At 46.9% G+C, this 19,731-nt stretch overlaps 1 protein-coding gene across 1 annotated transcript in view; it reads right to left on the reverse strand.

Moving 5' to 3' along the window:
* UBE2G1 (ubiquitin conjugating enzyme E2 G1) overlaps window positions 1-19,731 on the reverse strand; it is a 44,419-nt gene that overhangs the window by 3,283 nt on the left and 21,405 nt on the right. Inside the window, exons 4-6 of the mRNA XM_025210628.1 lie at window positions 12,789-12,886; window positions 11,215-11,393; window positions 967-1,090 (exon numbers count right to left, since the gene is read on the reverse strand). Coding sequence (XP_025066413.1) covers window positions 1,004-1,090; window positions 11,215-11,393; window positions 12,789-12,886 — 364 coding nt within the window. The 3' untranslated portion in view covers window positions 967-1,003. The remainder of the gene's footprint in view (window positions 1-966; window positions 1,091-11,214; window positions 11,394-12,788; window positions 12,887-19,731) is intronic.

Below are 19,731 nucleotides of genomic sequence, written 5' to 3' on the forward strand. Positions count from 1 at the left end.
AATAAATAAATAAATAAAATCACTCTCTTAGAGATGACTCAAGACCTGATCTTAGGGCAGTTCTTCAAATCTATTGCAGCAGGAGACCCACTGTTTAAAAGCTTGTGAAAATACTTAGCAAGAGGTACCGAAGCTTAAAAAAAAGCCAAACAATCGTTCATCTTACTTGCAGAGGGCTTCAAGCCATGCTGTTGCTCTGCTCTTAAAACAGTATCACTGCTGACAAGACAAGTCAAGACTACCTATTCTGGAAATGGTCTTTGAACTATACCTGTACATTTTACCATATGTTAAATATGGGACATGGGCCCAACAGAAAGTGCCAGTTCTGAGTGTTTCCCCATCTGCTTTGAGGTGCTACTGGAAAGAAAGGACCTTTCAGTTAAAAGGTCAAAGTTTTCCCAACCACCTGGGACGATCTTAATTCTCTGACATTCAACCTGCAGATAATCTGTCTATGGATGCTGATGGCAAGACTATGCACACAAACCCCCCTCCCCCAACAGATGTCTGATCCAACTCTGCAAGTGTTCATGACCACCTGAATTTTAAAGCCTGTTATGACTATTTGAGCAAGAATCCCAGAAAGATTCTCTACTTTTGATGATGATGCACTGCAAGCACACACACAACCACTATTAGAGTAGCAGATATTGAAAAGCGTCCTAACCAAAAATTTAAGCCTTTGAGTAGCACCAACAAAATTGTGGTGGAATCTGCCAATGCAGACAGTGTACAGTAAGGCATGAGGAAGCTTCCCTTGTCATACAGGCTTTCAGCAGGGCTGGTCTGCAAGCATGCAACTGAGATGACGAGTCCACCAAAACCAAGTGGGAAAGAAAAAACAAGTCTTTTTGAAGTAAGACAGGATTTCAAGTCTTGACTGCGAAGACTAGAGCACCAATTCACCCTTTCAAGCTTCCAGACTACCAGAAACGGCACATTAAAAAAAGCAGTGTTACTTACCCTGAAAAAAGTGAAGCTACTAGCTGCTGAATAAGTGTCACTCAAAAGCAGTCTCTTGGCTTTTTCTTACACAGCGGGCAACTTTCCTTTTGAATTCTCCATTTCTGTCTTCTCTCCATTCTTTCTGCAATTGAGTAGACAACACAGATGTCGGTTATTGCAACAACATGTATTCTAGTAGTTCAAGTACTGGAAACAAACATGCACTCAAACACCCAAGAGGCTCTTAAATACATGTTTACAGCTATTTAGCTGTTCTCCAATTAGTCATGGTGTTCAGGCTTGGTGATGAGAACATACTTTTTAGGATTTTAAAAACAATGTTGCTAGAACTGTGGGACCCAGGGCTTTTTACTTGGCATTTAAACTTCTGGTTCAAGGGGAGTTTCAGTTTTTAGCCCCCCAAATGTGAAACCTTTGCCACTGTATTCCAGAACATGAAACCTGCAATAGCATTTCACTTCAGTAGAAAGGCAACCCTATATGAAGAGACAGCACTGCACCCAATATTGAGACTCCTGTGGACCGCAGTGAAACAGTGCTTTGCTCAGCAGCACTGACCTAAGCAGAAGCAACAATGAAATAATCCGTTTTCCTGACTTCTTTGCTAGTTTCAGCTGATAGGCAGGACACTCAACAGTACATTAAAGAGGTAGCTTTTTTCCTTGCACTATTTACTTACAGAAAACACCCCCCCAAACACCCACCACACAGATCAGCCAACCCACCCCCCTGCCTGTCAAGTGGACCTACTGAAGGACTTGTTTCATAGTTTCTAGGGTCAGAAGGGACCTGAACAATTCATCAAGTCCGACCCCCTGACTTGGGCAGGAAACCCTGCCCTGGGCAGGAATGAGGGCTGGGATCATAATACTCCAGCCAGATATCTATCCAACCTCCTCCTGAAGACTCCCAAGGTAGGGGAGAGCACTACCTCCCTTGAGAGCCCATTCCAGAGCCTGGCAGTCCTAACCATAAAGTAATGCCTCCTGATATCAAGTCTGAACCTGCTCTCAATCAATTTGTGGCCGTTATTCCTTGCTATCCCAGGTAGTGCCTGGGGGAACAGAGCCTCACCTATTTTCCGCTGGTCCCCCCTGGTGAGTTTATAGACGGCCACCAGATCCCCTCTCCGTCTTCTCTTGTGGAGGCTGCATAGATTCAGGCCCTTTAGTCCATCTTTGTAAGGCCTGGCCTGCTGCCCCCTGACCGTGTAAATGGCCCTCCTCTGGACCCTCTCAAGGTTTGCTGCACTTCAGGAGGGATGTGGCTCCCAGAACTGGACACAGTACTCCAACTGTGGCCTGACCAGTGTCGCGTAGAGGGGGAGGATCACCTCCCTGGCCCTGCTTGCGATGCATCTGTAGATGCACGACAAGATGTGGTTAGCCTTACAGACCGCTTCCTCACATTGGTGGCTCATATCCATCCTGAAGTCAACAACTGTTCTCTCCCAAAGATGATCTCTGGAGCAGAGTTCATTTTTAGCTAACCAGTATTTCTTTTTAAGAAAGGGATATGCACCATGATTTTACTGTTCTAATGCCTCTGCCATTTAAAACCACCACACAGGATTTTCAAGGGCCCTCCACATCTTCTCTTTCAGGTGGATAAAAGCGTAAAAAGCCTCAAGTAATCTGTTATATTCAGGGTAGATGAAGGAAATTAAGACCAAGAGTGAAGAAAATGACTTTGGTCGTAGCAGATATCCCTATCAGATTGAAAGTAGGCATGTGCCAGAAATCTCATTGTTCAGTTGAGATTTTCAAGGAGCCGTGGAGCTCATGCCTTTCTGAAGAGTTAAGCTCCAGAATCTTAGCTTTCTTGATACCTTATCCGAGATACCTTGTAATGGCAACTGATATAAACTGAGACCGGGATGCCTTCTCAGACCTGGCAGAGCCCAAAACAAGATCTTTGTGATGCCTACAGTGAATGGGGCTGTTGATAGTGCTCTGAGCCTTCTCCCCAGTCAATCCAAAGATGCTATGCAAGTCCAGGAACATATGCTGAATTCCACTGTTGCAACCATGCACTTGTCTGCAGGTTACCTGCAGACTTCTCTCTGGATTTCTCCATAAAAATGTTTTGGAACACACAGGAAAAAAAAAAAAAAGAAAAGAAAAGAAAAGAAAATCGAAGCTATGCATCAAGCAGCCAGTTAGATGGTGCTAGTGTCTAATACGTAGCTAGCACATATGGACAAACCAAGATCCAGAAGCACAGCTGTGGACAAGAGAAGAATGAATTACTGAAGCCAGCTATAGGCTCTATTCCCTGATGCACATTAGGAAAGGCAGTGGGGAGAGAGCTGGTGAGCCAAGAGTGTTGTACCTCTTCGACAGCAAAGTAAATACCAAGTTTGGAGGCATGCTAGAGTAGAAATAGGCATTAAGGTCGTTTTACAGCAATCCTGTCTGGTCTCACTGGTAATAGAGCAGTTAGAGAATGAGGTAAGCAGCAGTACTCTAGAGAGATGCAACAGCTTTGCCACCTTAGACAAAGGGATCCAACAGATCTAGACTGCTTATGTAGACATCATGCTTTTGAAGCACTAGTGCCACCAAGCGCTCCAGGTCTTGTTCTAATTTACCAATAGCAGTTTTCCCCTCCATGCCTTAGAAAAAGTGTCTGTTGTTCTTTTAATACAGGGGTGTGCAAAATATGGCCCATGGGCCACATCCAGCCTGCCAGCTGATTGGATCCGGTCTGCAGGCAGGCACCCACCAATTAATTGCATCTGGCCCCACCTGCAGCTGCCCCTGCTGCGCTCTGCCTGTGCCCGAGTCCTGCCCGGGCACTGTGCTATGCACTCAGCCTCCTCTGCCAGCAGGGCAAGCTTCGGAGCAGGGCTCCTGCTGCTGCCGCTGCCCAGGGACTGCTGGGCTCCCCCAGCCTCCAGCAACTCCTCCTCCTGTCCCTGCTGCAGTGCTCCGGGCAGCAGGTAGGGAGGGAAAGCTGCAGCACTGAGGGGAGCAGGGTGGGCTCTGCCTGCAGCTCACTCTGGTCCTCTCGTGCTGGGTGGGGAAGCACGTGTGGATGGAGGGGGTGGAAGGAGTGGGGCATGAAGGAGCTTGGCTGCTCAAAGTCCTGACAGGCAGGTAGCAACAGACAGGAGGGGGGGAATGGCAGCAGGAGCAGCGTGCACTTGGTGCAGCCCCGCTGAGCAGGCATGAGAGAGAGAGAGAGAGAGAGAGAGAAAGAAATAACAGGAGCAGAAGCCAGCACAGGCCTGGCAGCAACTGCACTGGGCAGATGTAGGACAGAGGCTAAGAGAGCTGGTGATGCCAAGCTCGGCTCCCTGCCCCACCTCCCCTCTTCAGGGGCTTCTGCTGCTGCCAGCCAGCGGCAGCTGCTTTTCTGCCCTTTGCAGCATGCTGTGAGCTAGGCAGGCAGCGCCAATCCCCTTCTCCCTCCCCCTGCCTGTGGAGGGGCTGGGCTCAGCCAGATCGCAGAAAGCAGGCATGGGAGATGCCCCCCACATGTGCACAATCCACCCACAGCCCACAAATGCACCCACACCCCCCTCACACATCCCACCCCACTCCATACCCACACACCTACTGCCCCACAAGCATCCCACACACCTGACCCTCACCATACACCCCACAAATCCCACGCCCACCCCATCCCCTCAAACCCACACACATCCAAGTCCCACACATCCATGTATACACCCCAGACACCCTACCTACACCATCCACACACATACTCCACACCTCAACCACAACCATACATACACCATACCCCACCCCCAATATACAAGCAAACCTGCACCCCTAAAAGGAGTACTTCCTGGACAAGGGAAGAGACTCGCAGTGGCAAAGGTCATGGGTCAGGGGGTGGAGTGTGGCTACCCTTGTGGCCCTCGTCACCTCACCAAAACTCGTTAAGCAGCCCTCCAGCCAAAATAATTACCTGCCCCTGTTCTAATACATGCCTATAAAGGTTATAGGAACAAAGAGGAGCAAACCTTTCCCAAAAGACAGGAAGAAAGTAGTGGACTTGGAAGACTGCCCTGAAATTTTGCATGAAGTGGCTGTTAAGCAGTGTGTACCAATAAGCCACTTTCTCCACATTTAGTCAGCTGCAGACCAGTGACATTAAGCATACAGGAGAAGCTAGTAAGTTGAGACATAATATTATGTTAGAGGATATCTAAGCTGCACTCGCAGCATTTTGGCATTTAGAATCTAGTTTGCTCCTTCCAGTGGTCTCAGGTTTGCAGTAGGAAAGATCTGCATGTCCTGGATATTCACGTCTAGCAGTAATATGAACTGCAGAGAAAGGTCTGACATGTACAAGGAAGCTAAACCAAAAACCACCAAAAAAAACTGAGAGCTACTGCAGCATCATCCCATTTCCATCACATATTAGAGGCAGTCTTCTAATCAAAGTACTCGGGACCAACGTTTCTGCCAAAGTTTCGCTTGTGGAAGCTGAGCACTCTCCTTCATGAAAATTAAGTTGCAGGGGTGTGCCATTGAATTAATTTTCTAAAAGCCTTCCCATTTTAGTTGCCTTCTGTACCTCATGGATCATCCTTGCTCTGTACCCTACTCCCACCCCCTTTCAGGGAGTTTGAAATATATTTTACAATCCTCACTCTAATGAACCTATTCTTGCTCAAGTATTAGCCATCATTGTAATGGAAGGTATTACTATTTAAATGATGGGGTCACTCACACGTCATAGAAAGTCAGGGTTGTACTAGACCTCCTGAGGTCCCTTCCAACCCCTTGCTCAAGGCAGGACCATCCCCAACTACATCATCCCAGCCAAGCCTCTGTCTACCCAGGTCTTAAAAAAATCTCCAAGGATGCAAAAATTCTACAACCTCTTTGGGTAATCCGTTCCACTGCTTTACCACTCTCCTCACGAGCAAGTTTTTCCTAATATCTAATCTAAACTTCCTTTGCTGCAACTTGAAACCATTACTCCTTGTTCTGTCATCTGCCACCACTGAGAACAGTCCAGCTCCATCCTCTTTGGAACCCCCTTCAGGTAGCTGAAGGCTGCTATTAAATCCTGCCTCAGTCTTCTCTTCTCCACACTAAGGAAGCCCAGTTCCCTCAGCCTCTCCTCAAAAGTCATGTACCCCACTCCCCTAACCATTTTCCTTGCCCTCTACTGGACTCTCCCCAATTTGTCTACATTGTTTCTGTAGCACGGGGCCTGAAACTGGACACAGTACTCCAGATGTGGCCTCACCAGTGTTGAATAGAAGAAAAGAAATCACTTCCCTTGATCTGCTAGCAACACTCCTACCAATGCAGCCCAGGATGCTGTTAGCCTTCTTCACAACAAGGGCACACTGTTGGCTCATATTCAGCTTTTTGTCCACTGCAACCCCAAGGTCCTTTTCTGCAAGGCTGCTGCTTAGCCAAGCAGCCCCCAGCCTGTACTGGTGCATGGGACTGTTTTGTCCAAAATGCAGGACTCTACACATGTCCTTTTTGAACCTCATGAGATTTCTTTTGATCCACTCCAATTTGCGGAGGTCTCTCTGAATCCTAGCCCTACCCTCCAGTGTATTTACTACTCCCTCCCTGAGCTTCATGTCACCTGCAAACTTGCTGAAGGTGCACGCCATCCCATCTTCCAGGTCATCAATGAAGATATTCAACCGCACTGGCTCCAGGACCGACCCTTGGGGTACTCTACTTGATACTGGCTGCCAAGTGGACATCAAGCCATTGATTACCATCCTCTAAGCCCAATGATCCAGCCTTATAGTCCATTCATCCAACCCGTACTTCCTTAGCTTGCTTGCGAGAATGTTGTGAGAGACTGTAACAAAAGCCTTGCTAAAGTCAAGGTATATTATGTCCCCACATCTACAGAGCCAGTCATCTTGTCCTATACAGCAACCAGGTTGGTCAGGCATGTACTGCCTTTGGTGAATCCATGCTGACTGTTCCTAATCACCTTCTCTTCCAAGTTTTTAGAAACGGATTCCTTGAGAACCTGGCTCCATAATTTTTTTCAGAGACTAAGGTGAGACTAACTGCCCTGTAGTTCCCTGGGTCCTCCTCCTTCCCTTTCTTAAAAGTGGGTGCTATATTTGCCCTTCTCCCAGTCATCCAGGATCTTTCCCAAATCAAAATTAGTTTTCAGAAATGATAGCCAGTGTCTCTCTGCAATCATATCAGCCAACTCCCTCAGCACCCTCAGGTGCATCATGTCGAGTCCAATGAATTTGTATACATTCAGCTTTTCTAAATAGTTCCTAACCTGTTCTTTTGCCAGTTAGCTGCTTCCCTCCTCCCCAAGCTGTGCTGCCTGGTGCAAGAGTCTGGGAGCTGACCTTGTCTGAAGACCAAGGTAAAAAGGGCATCAACTATTTCATGCCTCTTCCGCATCCCCTCTCACTAGGTTGTCTTCCCCTTTCAGTAAGGGACCTCGCACTTTCCCTGATCTTCCTCTTGTTGCTAGAATACTTGTAGAAACCCTTTGTGTTACCTTTCACATCCCTTGCTAACTATAACTCCAATTGCACTTCGGCCTTCCCAACTTCACCCCTGCATGCCTGAGCAATACTCTTATAATCTTCCCTAGTCACCGGTCCAAGTTTCCACTTCTTGTAAGCTTCCTTTGTGCACATTAACTCAGTGCAGAGTTTCTTGCTATGCCAAGCTGGTCTTCTACCATAGTTGCTAATCTTCCTGCACCTTCCATAAGTCTTCTTTAAAGTACAGCCAACTCTCCTGGACTCCTTTCATGCTCACACTGGCCTCTCAAGGGATCCTGCCCATCAGTTCCTTGAGTGAATCAAAGTCTGATTTTCTGAACTACAGGGTCCTTACTTTGCTGCTCTCCTTCCTTCCCTCAGGATCCTGAACTCCATCTTGTGGTTACTGCTGCCCAAGCTGCCATCCACTTCTATGTTTCCCACCCAGTCTTCAGTGTTTGTGAGCAGCACTTCAAGAAGAGCACAGCCCCTGGTTGGTCTCTCCAACACTTACACTATGAAGTTGTCCCCAGCACGCTCCAAAAACCTCCTGGAATTGCTTTGCATGACTGTATTGCACTCCCAGCAGATGTTGGGGTGACTGAAGTCCCCCATGAGAACCAGAGCCTGTGATAAGGAAACTTCTGCTAGCTGTTTGAAGAAAGCCTCATCCACCGCTTCCTCCTGGTCTGGTGGTTTATAGCACATACCCACCACAATAATCACCCTTGTTGCTCTCCCCTCTGACCCAAACCCAGGCCTGGGGAATAAGTCTCCATCTCCATACTCAAGCTTCATACTCAAGCTCTGAGCAATCACACAGCTCTTTTACATAAAGTGCAACTCCTCCTACTCCTCTTCTCCACTTGTCATGGATGGATTTAAACTGTTCAGGAAGGACAGTGCTCCAATCATGCAAGGTATCCTGTTTCAGCCTCTCAGATTATTTTTCTTTGTTTTTACTGGGCTGGGCACAGGGCTGGACAAACCCTTAGAGACTGTAAATGGAAAGCAGATCCAGAAAAAAAAAATAAAATAAAATAATGAGTCTGTCCATGCACGCACAGCATGTCCCCATACTTTAGGTCACGTTCACTTAAAGGGAAATTCAAGGGAAGTTATTCTATCCATTTTAAAATCAAGTATACCCCTTTACATGACTAACATCTTCACGGCAAACAAACTGGACTCCTGCTGCTTGAGCTCTTCCTGTTGCCCTAGTTCAGTGGTGCTTTCAAGTTGGGCTAGCCAGCTCATTTGAAGCCGTAGGCCAAAGCCTCAGTAAAGCTTCTGTTAAGACCACAACTGTCACCCTTGTTAGACTTAAGACTCTGAAAAAGCCAGCTTTTAGCTTTCATTTATTTCTGAACTATGTAAGAGCAGCAATTTTTCTTTTGCGAAAAAACGAGGTGCCACAGCACCAAGTCGAGAATTGCTGGTTCAGGATGCAGTCCTAACTTGTGTACCTGGAGGGTACATGCTATGCCAGTAATTCTATTGTTTTCCAACACCTTCCTACAGTCCCCTCTATGCCCAGGACAGACAAGTTAGCCTGCTGTTCACTGGGGAAACAAAATCCACACCGTTTAGCAAAGTGCAGTGCAAAGAATCATGTGATCTGCCTCAGAAGTACAGAAGTGGAAATACTAACTCTGGAATGGCATTGCAGGATGGCTACTCCTACTTGGGCTAGGTCAGCTAGTTAATTCTGCATTGTATCCTCATGTTTCTTCATATGCTTCCTTACTCTTTTGTTCTCTTTGTACAGATGGTTTGTCATAAATACGCAGCTAACAGTTTCAATCATGAATGCTGCCAAGTACCCATACTATATATAGGCCTAACTTTGAGCTGTTTGGTAGTCTGGCTCTGCCTTCACACAGTGCTATTACCAAAAACTCCACATACAAAACCAGGGGAAGGGAGGGAAACAACTCTGGGTCTGGATATACCAGTTACATCCCTGCATGAGATGACCTCCAGAGAATTTGTCACTCCATTCTTTAGCTGTGACAGCTTTACTCCATGTTGACATAAACTGATTTTAGGAAGCTACGCTTGGTTCAGTACACAAGCAGAAAATACAGTAAGGCATGATCCACACTGGTTCGGGAGCCCTCATACGAGGCTAAGAGCAAACCTATCCCCGCTGATGGAGAACTAGAATGCCAGGCAGAGTGGGCCGAGACAAGCGGACTGAATATGACAGTTACCAACCACAATTTTACTTTATTAGTTGCCAGGTGGCTGCAGCTGAAAATGTACTTATATAACCACCTTCCTCAAACTTCCTTAGTTTAAAAGGCAGGTACAGTTTGCCTATACCTTTGAATGTCCAAACTTCAAGTTACTGTTGGCAAAAATCTTTCCCTCGTTATACTCTATTACAGCGGTGCTCAACTTTGAGACTGTGCGCTGGGTAAGTGGCACGGGGACAATTCACAGGCTGAATTGGGCTCTACATGACCGTGGATGGCCCTCACGTGTGAGGATCAGCCTTTGAGACCACTACATCCCACCTCTGCCCCAAACACCAGGATTGGGCCCTGGGACCCAGCACCACCACCCCTCTCTCCATCCCCGTTGGGAGATCAAGTACCCAATGCAGCATGCAGTAGGGGTGTGTGAAACGGGCTGTATTGGATTTGCATTCAGCCTTTTAAAAAAATAAATAAATAAAAAAAATCAGGGACAGCGATTCAACTTGTTGATTCAGATCACTGTCCCCGATTCGATTCTGCCAAATCAGAATCTGAAGACTCGATGCCAATTCGGAGAATCAGCGATTTGAACACAGACGCAGCTTTAAATGTTTTTTCTACATACCTCGAGGTACCTGCGTGGCTTGTAAACGATGCAATGGTGGGGCAGATGGAGCATCCCACAGGAGTGTGGGGGGGCCCTCCACGTGCTTGGCGGCGAACCCAGAAGTAGACCAGAAGTACTTCTGGTCCACTTCCAGGTCTGCTGCTGAGCACCAAGGGGGGGGCACGCTGATTGGCCGTGGGAGGACCCCAGGTGCCCCTCAAGACTCAGGAGGTACCAGTTGCCCCCCACAGTACGCTCCCTGGCGGACCTGGAAGTGCTTTTGGTCCACTTCTAGGTCTGCTGCCAAGAGGACTGGGGAGTCCCCCACATTCCTGAGAGACGCTCCATCTGCCCCAGCATCACAGCATTCATAAGCCACCTGCTACCTTGAGGTATGTAGAAAAGACATTTAAAGCTGTGTCTATATCCAAATCGATTCAGAGATTAGAGTCTCCCAATTCCATTTGGATTTGGAAATTTGGACACCGAATCGGACCGAATCTCCTCCAGATCGAGTCAGGGACCAAAGCTTTGCACAGCCCTAGCATGCAGGGTCTGGGGCTCCCAACAGGTCCAGCCACAAATATGGTGGTAGGGGAAAACAGTAGCACCATTCCCCACTGCCAAATTTCTGGACCCAAAGGAAACCCCAGAAGATGAATGACATGGTGCCAGGGGCCAGATCTAGCCAGTGGGCTAGGGGCTCTTCATCTCCGTTTTATTAGGATAAATAGATAATCTGCTTCAAGTTTGATTTCAGCATTTTCATTCCTTCCACCAGCCAATAAATGCAGGGCAGATTTAGCTATACCCAGTGACCAAGGTACAATGATTTGTAAAAATGACTTGGGGCCAAAGTTCTGGCATTCAGGCAATGAAGCTTAAATTGTGAAGTCTGTAAGCTTTTTTCCCCTTTTTCGTATTCTAGTGACAGCAAAGCACAGTTAGACTCTTACACTAAAGCACAATTTACAAATTGGAAGACTTACCGCTGCATCAACGTTTGCAGGAGAATCACCATTGGGATCTGCTAGCATAGAAATTACACTAATCATTATAGTTTCCACTGTGTGGATGGGAAGCCAGCGTTCCTCAGGTTTTTCATAGCCATATTTGTCTTCTCCAGGCTCATGAAGAATAGAAATGCAGACATCGCCATTCTTATCAACTACAAAGAAGAGTACTGTAAGGTATCTTTCAATGGTCATTAACATGCCAACATGCTACTGCTTCAAGATCTTCTAAGGCAGTGGGGGCCAGCCTTGTTGGCAGATGTGCCACAGATTAGCCTTGTACTAAGTGCCACTCCAAACCCCTTCTCCTGCCTGACCTGCTGCTCTGTGATCCCTGCCTAATCTGGTTCTGTGTTCTCTGCTGCTGTGCTGCCTGTCCCTTCCCTGGTCTACTACATGCCACACAGGTTATTTATTCATAGGTTAGCCACCCGTGCTTTAAAGGATGCTATCCTTTGTCCAAAGGCACTTTGTCTAGTTACCTTCTAAAGGACAAGAGAAAGTGAAGAGAACTAGTGCATTATACATTTCTCCTTTTGTACACCTAGAACAAAATGAGATTTGCCAAGACTCACTAGATCTGCACAGTCATGATGCATTTTATAGTTATGGCATTTGTGAAGATTATTTTAACAAGCAAATATTGACAGCTGCATTGTGGTCTTTCCCCTGTTTAGGGTTTTTAGAGTTGGAGATTCACTTTCTTATCCAGGGGCTACAATGTAGACACTGTAGTGCCAGTTTGGGTTGGATCAGCTACAAGATATTTTGATCATGAGATATTGCATCAAGGACCAGTTTGATATTTCCACTTCCAGATGAGTCAAAAGTACTGAACTGGAAGTGAGATTTAAAGTTCAGCGAGTCCTAGGCGTACATACAAGCAAATGCCCCAGTAAAGAGGTGGTGCATACCTTTTGGATACTAATGAGGAAGACAAATCAATACATACAATTTCAGAATGGGGATCTGAAAAAAGTTAAAAGGTACTCTACCTACTCTGTGACAGATACTGCTCACCTGCTGTCAGCCTCCAATCACTAACTGAAATGTATGAGTACTTTGGAGTTTTTTTTTTTTAAATAGGCATTTTTGGTTCTTCATCTTGTTAGGCCACTGGAGGCAGACACATGCTATTCTGCATGTAGGCTTGTCTACAGAGGTGGTTATGGATCTCCTCGCTCTCCTTTTTGCTTCTCTGGAAGGCAAAATGCCCTAGGACCTTCCAAACCAGAAATTACTAACCTTTTCACTTAGTGATGCAAAAAGGCAGTTCTAGAACAAGTTACTACCCCCCACCCAGGCCTTCACAGGAACACACATGAACCTTATTAAAATTAAGAGAAACCCCTGGACAGTTGCCAGAAGGCAGTGAAGAAGCTGACATTGATCCTTGAACTTCAGACTCAAATCCTCATGTGGTGGGAGAGCTGAAAATCAAGGCCTAAATATTACCTTCTTCCCCACTGCAGACATAAGGTACACATCACTTCTGAATCTCAGCCAGACTCAGTTCAAGACAGAATTTTAAGAAAAAGCACAATGCTTACCATTTGGGTGCCAGATTTCCGTGATGAACTTCATTTTTGGCGGCCTGAGAGGATAATCTTTTGGAAAAGTGAGATGTGCCTTAAAAACTCCACCTTCGCTGGGGAATTTAAAAAAGTTCAGTAAATTTGAGTTGCAAAGGACTTTAATTGAAGTCTAAAGTTCAGTCAGGTATCTAGTCCTACCATAAATTTAAGCTGGCAATACAACAGAAAGTTACCCTATAGCTAGTGTTGTTGCCATAGCAAAAAATTCTGAATGGCTAAGATCCTTTAATAAGATACTCCCCCTCCCTGCCAAATGCTTATTTCACCATCTTTAGGAAATGTTTGTTTGCTACAGCATAAAGTGCCACTTTAACTCAATCTCGGAGAGCCTTTAAAGCACAGGTATAGAAATCAACATTTGGTGCTAAGCCTATAAAGTGCACTGGGGGCCCTTGAAGATAATGGGACATCGTACTACATTTTAGTGGAGTATCATCATTCCAGTCACCTTTAGTAACTGAAAATATCGTAAATACCCCCACCAAAATGCAGTACAACCCAGCAGATATCCACTTATTTTCCACCTATACATATTTTAAGTCTTGATCTATTCATATTCTACACATCTGAATTGAGGAATTTCTAGAAAGCTTACTAAGAGTGCCTTAGTCATTGATTGACCCTTCCAGTGTTGCCCCCACCCACCCACATTCACTGGCAAGTAAGTTGGGATAGAATGACCTCCACCCCCCCCCCCCTTTTTTTTTTTTTTTTAAACGTCATACCTAGCTATTTGGGGGGGGAGGGAATAATCGAAGTCAAGTTTGAGTTATATAGCAAACATCCAATTCTAGAGTGGACTTGGAAGATTGGACCTGGCTAGGGCCATTTAAAAACTGAGGAGACCTGGTTGTACAAGTTTAAAAGGCCAAGGAAGATTCAGTCTTAGTAAGCATGGAGCTATATATTCAAAAGCAATTTACTGATAGGTTATCTAGCAACAGAAACATCATACTGGAGCATATACCCTAACCGTAAGTATAGGAATTTCGAAAGGGATGTGAACTGGTGGGGCTTAAAGATCACACTGTTGAGTATGGCAGCTCAAGTGTGAAAGGTGGCTTACTCAGACCTACCTGTTCTGTTGACAGAACAAGGAGAAATGGTCTCAAGTTGAGGAAAGGGAAGTTTAGGTTGGATATTAGGAAGAACTTGCTCACTAGGAGGTTGGTGATGCACTGAAATGGGTTACCTAGAGAGGTGGTGGCCCTTAAAAACATCCGACTATGGAGATACCAGCTCAACAAAGCCCTGGCTAAAATGATTTAGATGGAAACAATCCTGCTTGGGTGGGTGGGGGTTGGACTAGATGACCTCCTGAAGTCCTTTCCAACCCTAGTCTTCCATGGTTCTGAAGTAGCTAGGCAGATGGGAAAGTAGTAGGAGAGATGACCATTTCTGTTTTGTGCAAGAGATGAAACAATGATTTGCCCAGCACATGATGTGGATGGAAGTTCCCTCCATTTTAAATAAGGGGTAGACAGAAGAGACTGGTTGCCTATGTTCATGTGTAATGAACAGGGGCAGATAGTTGTTAGGAGAGTGATCTGAATTGCCTAGTTCAATTGGAAAAAAACAAACAAGCCACAAGATGAAGAAAAAGCCTCCCCCTTCTCCTCCCCCGCAAATTTGTACTATAGGCAAATGCAAGACAATCCTTCTGAAAACAAAATAAGCTGTAACTGCAGCATAGACTACTTGGAAAGCAGTGACTCAGGATCATAGGAGAGCATCCTAGATGGCAACCTGCACACACGCCCTTGTACAATGCTGTTTCAAGCTAGACTACTGCAATCCTTGGTGCGTGAAATTAAGATACAACCTTCTTCCATAGAGAGCATTAGCAAGACTCTTAAACCATTGTCACAGAGAAACAGGATCGGAAGGGACCTGGAGAGGTCATCTAGTCCAACTTCTTGCCTGATGCAGAATTACCCTTATCCGTACCATTCTATATAAATCCATTATCTAACCTCCTAGTAAAGCTAGTCAACCCAGATGCACTCTAATCTTCTACAGGTAGAGCAGGGGGACCATGGCAGCCAACATCCTGCTGCAGCCTAGATGGTTCCTTCCTGACCCAAAATATGGCAGTCTGTCTGATTCTGAGCAGAGGGGCAAGATCTTCTAGCCAGGAACTTCCAGGTTTTAGTCCCAGCAGGAGAACTTGTGCACCCTAGTCAAAATCTTGGCTGCACACAATACCCAGTTGTGTCAAGTTGGAGAAATCAATGCAGGAAAATTCAAGGAAGAAGCATCATAACACTAATCCAGGCACCTTAGGCTGAACATCATAGTGCTTTTTAAAAAGGAACCCAATCCATTCAGTTATCACAGGGAGAAAAAAATAAAATAATATAAAATAAAAAGCCACCCTACACAAGAGTCAGTGTCTAGTTATTTTGATGCAAGAGAGCCAAGGGATATTTTAGGGGTGCAGGGGCTTTTCTGAAGAGGCATAATACAGCATGGCTGTAAGTTTACGTTTAAGTAGCTGTAAGTTTATTACTAGAAAACGTTAGTGGGCAATTTAAGTTTGAAAAACAGCTTAGCAGGGGAGTTTGCAAACTCATCACTGGTCTTAGTCCAAGTAGCACATCTTCTCAGAAGACCTGTGCCAGCCTATACAGGAAGCTAGACTAGACAGTCATGGCGGTTTCTTATGATCCAAGTTTTGGTATCATTAGCTTAACTGATCTCAATTAAGAAAAACATTCTATTGTTGAAATAAGAGCCAAATTACTAAACAGAGGGGCAAGTTCAGCTATACATGGCAGACAAGAGAATTGAAGCAGAAGCTCTAATTTGGAAGAGAAGTGGCTTGCTTTTCTAGACTATTTTAGTCACTCTATTCACATCAGTAAGAAGTCCCAATCCATGGGGCAAGAAAGGAATTAGCCTTGCATGCTATAATGTGTACCAGCATTTAAAACGCCAGTACTTTCTGCTCACTAAAATGTTCTTGCTCCACTAATACAGCTTTTGCTAACTGGCTTCTACAATGACATCCAACCTATGACCATGAAGGACAACAAGCCTTTAACCTTTCCAATTAGAAGGATCATTTCCATTTACCAGTGGATGCTGTTTAGGAATAGCAAGTTCAGAGGTTGCTGCACTGCACTTAGGGGTGCACCAATAAAGATTTTTTGGGCCAATAAACTAGATGCCCCAGCCAAGACCAATCCAATTGCCTACGTGCAGCCCGGCAGCTTGGAGAGCAGTGTCTCAATGGTAAGAAGCATGGGGAGGGCAGATCGAGGCCCTGGTGGTGAGGGAGGGAGTGGGGCTGGGCAGGCACTGTCCAGCTGGGGTGGGGCATGGGACGGAGCCAGCGACTTGTCTGAGAAGTGTGGGAGGGTGACTCTCACCACTGCACGCGCTCCCGGGGGAGCCATAGGGGCACATGCCCCCCAGGTCTGTGTGGGGGCGAGGGCAGACTGCTGCTGCACGCTCGCAGGCTACACCAGCCTCTTCCCAGTGGTTGTATTCAGGCAGGGAGGGGCAGGAGGTGGCAGTGCTAGAGTTCCCCTCTCAGTGCCACCACCGCCTGCTTTATCTGGCCTAAGCGCAGCCGCTGGGACAAGCCCGGCGCAGCCCACGAGCATGCAGCAGCAGCTTACCTTTGCCCCACACACAGATCCAGGGGGCACCCCCCCCGCCATGTCTCCTATGGGGGTATGCACAGCAGCAGGAGCTGCCCCCCGCCCAACAAACCGCTAGCTCTGTTCTGTGCCCCGCTCCACCTGGGCAGTGCCCACTCCTGCCCCAGCTCCAGCCCCACTCCCTTCCCCGCCACAGGGGTCTCGATCTGCACCCCCTCCCCCACCACAGACTTACCGACCAGACAGTGCTCTTCATGCTGCCAGGCTGCACTCCCAGCCGCATGCATCCTGCAGCTGTGCACATGCATGCAGCATTTAAAAAAAAACAAAAAAACAAAAAAAACACAACGGCCACATCAGCCAAAAAAGCCGACTGACGATAATTTCAATTTTCCTTTTATCGGTGCTGATATGATGCGGACTGATATACTGGTGCACCTCTAATTACATTCTGGGCAGATTCAGCAGCTAGTAGTTTCCAAGGCCAAAATAAGACACGCATATGTTTTTCAGATCATAAAACAGAAGTCTTATGATAAAAGTACAGAACCGAGTCAAATACCCAGGATACTTCTGGTATGATCCAGGCACAAAATCAAGATCACACTAACTGACTTGCAATGGGGTAGGGTAGGGAGAAGATGACTTATCTGAGTTCAAAATATGCTATTTGGTAAAATTAAGTAGGAGTGCATCTAAGATGTCAAATTAGCTATTCTACCTGGCTCCAGTCTTGTGTTCCTTGAAGACAATTATTTTGGCTTGCAGGACACTTAGTTTTGGGTAAGCTGTTGAGGGCCACACAAAATATGTTATAGTTGATGATGTTTTAATCTATAAAATTTGTTTAAGTTACATTTTCTGAAAGATTATAATTTCAAAAACATTTTTATCCTGATAAGTCTTTGAGTAGTGTATATAGAAGTGATTGCATATCAGCTCAAAATAAAGTCTTACTCTTGTACACTGTGTGTATGCAGAGTAGGAGGAGGGGGTTGTGAGGGGCTGCCTGCATGCTAGGTCCTAAAAGCTGGTTGGGTGGCACATAAAGCAGAGCTCCTCTGGGCGGTGCAGTGCTGGTGTCATCTGTCATCCCCCCTCGCCTCCCCAGTCTGACCCATGGTGCTCCACATGGGGCCGAGCCCTGCCCACTCCCATCTGTACCCATCCCATGCCCACTGGCAGCACAGTCCTAGCCCCAGCCTCGGCCAGCGCTCATTGCACCAGGCAGGCAGAGCAAGTGAAAGGCAGCCAGGATCTGCCCACCTGCAGTTTCCCTGAGCAGTGTAGCAGGTGGAGACTAGCTGTACCTGGGCAGCTGCAATAGCAGCAAGAGCAGGCCTGCCAGGAAACTGCATGCTGGCTTGGGCCAGGGCAGTGCTGTTGGTGGGTGTGGGGCTGGAAGGAGAACCTGGGCAGGGGGCAAAAAAAAAAATAAAAAAAATCAGCCCCATGCAGAGCACTGCACGGGCAGCTGCAGGCTGAATACAATCAGTTGGTGAGCTAGATCCTGCCCACCAGCTGTATTTTGACCACCCCTTGCTCTAGAGACAGACTTATGTGCATTACACATTACATATTTTTGGACCCAACAGTTTTTAGAGCAAGTTGTTTGACTTTACTATGAAGAGTCCCCATATCCTACCAATCTCTCTCTTGGCAGCAACTGCTGACCCGTATTGCTCAGGTTCTCCCTTGCCTCACTGGAAAGAGGGGCAGCCTTGAGAGCTCTGCAGCTACTTCTCTGCCAGGCTAAGAAAAGTCCAGAGAGAGCAAGCTGACTGCATGATCAATTCTGTCCAGCAGAAGACCGGCATTTTAGAGAGGGCTCTCCCCACCATCCCCCAAGAAAGGAAAGGGCCTTGAACCTGTTCAGAAACATGTTACAGCTCATGCTGCGGTAGGCTGCCACCGTCGCCTCTGTGCTGCCCAGTGCACGAGCTCCAGGCAGACAGCAGCAGCAAACACTGCCCGGCACAGCAAGCAGGGGAGCCACTTGCCTCTGCGCTGAGCAGCTGCTGCTGCCACATACAGCCCCGACAGGCAAGCCCGGAGCCGACGCGGGGCCCAGGCTGGCAGTGGGGGTGGGTTACAAGCTGGTGTTGAGCACAGGAAAAGTGTACCCTCTCCCCAACCCCATGGCCGATGCCCCATGTTGCAGCTGCTTGCAGCCCATGTGGGGCTGCTTGTGCCTGCTCAGGACAGCCCTGTGCGGGCTGCGAGAAATTGCAGCAGGCAGTGTGGGGCTGCTTTTCCCCATGCTCAGCACCAGCTCCTTCCCTGCTGACTAGCAGGGGGTCAGGGCTGTGCGCTGTCCCCACCTGTACCACGAGGCTGGGGAGCACTGGGTACAAGTGGGCATGGGAGTACAGGGCCCGCACTGGTGTCCCAGGGCCAGCGCCAGCAGGGAACCAGGGGTCCTGGCCAGCAGGCGCTCTGCAGAGCTGGGCCAGCTCCCCGCCCCCCGGCTGGTGCAGCCCAGCCTGGCTCCACAGACCCCTGCCAGCCTGCACCTTACTGGCAGTGGCCCTGGGACATTGGTCCCAAGATGGTGACCAGGGGGCAGGGCACCCATCAAGGGGCAGGGCTACCCATGTCGTCCTTGACATCTTGCCAAGACTGGGTAAGCGGCCCTCCGCCCAAAATAATTGCCTGCCCCTGTTTTACTTCCATGCAAGCCTGTAATGGATACCACCACTGGGGAGAGGGAGGTTGGGTGGGGAGAGGGAGGTTGGGTGGGCAGAGTTGGTGTCTTCAAGTTTATGCTCTGCATTTCAGTTTAAAAGATCAAAGCAGCCAACTGCTTTCATATTTAAAAAAAAAAAAAAAAAAAAAAAAAAAAAAAAAAATGGAATAAACCCATAAGTAAAAAGAAAAAAATGTGTGAACAAAACAATACAAAGGGGAAAACCCTATTTGTGACCAAATTACTCCACAGTTTTATTACTGCTTCAAGAGGCCTTTGACAGTGAGCTCATTCTGCTTTACTATAATTGCAGTTAAAAGCCAGCCAACATTTATTAAGTGTCACCCCCAGCTATGATGCAAGGAGATGACCTGTTATTGTTAGAGCGAACTAATTTTGCACTGCTGAGGAGTTCTAGGTCTGATGTAGATTTTGGTTTGTATTTATGTGCATGCATGTGTATGTGTGGGTGGGGGGGATGGGAAAGAGAAGGTTCATCGCAAATCTCAAAAAAAGGTTTTATTAGTGTACTGGAGCAACTGACAAAAAAAGCCACTGTGTCTTCGTTTTTTTAAATGTGGTTCCTACTTTAGGAAGCGATTTAGAT

The sequence above is a fragment of the Alligator sinensis genome, unplaced genomic scaffold, assembly GCF_000455745.1.
Source record: "Alligator sinensis unplaced genomic scaffold, ASM45574v1 scaffold419_1, whole genome shotgun sequence".
Lineage (NCBI taxonomy): Eukaryota > Metazoa > Chordata > Crocodylia > Alligatoridae > Alligator > Alligator sinensis.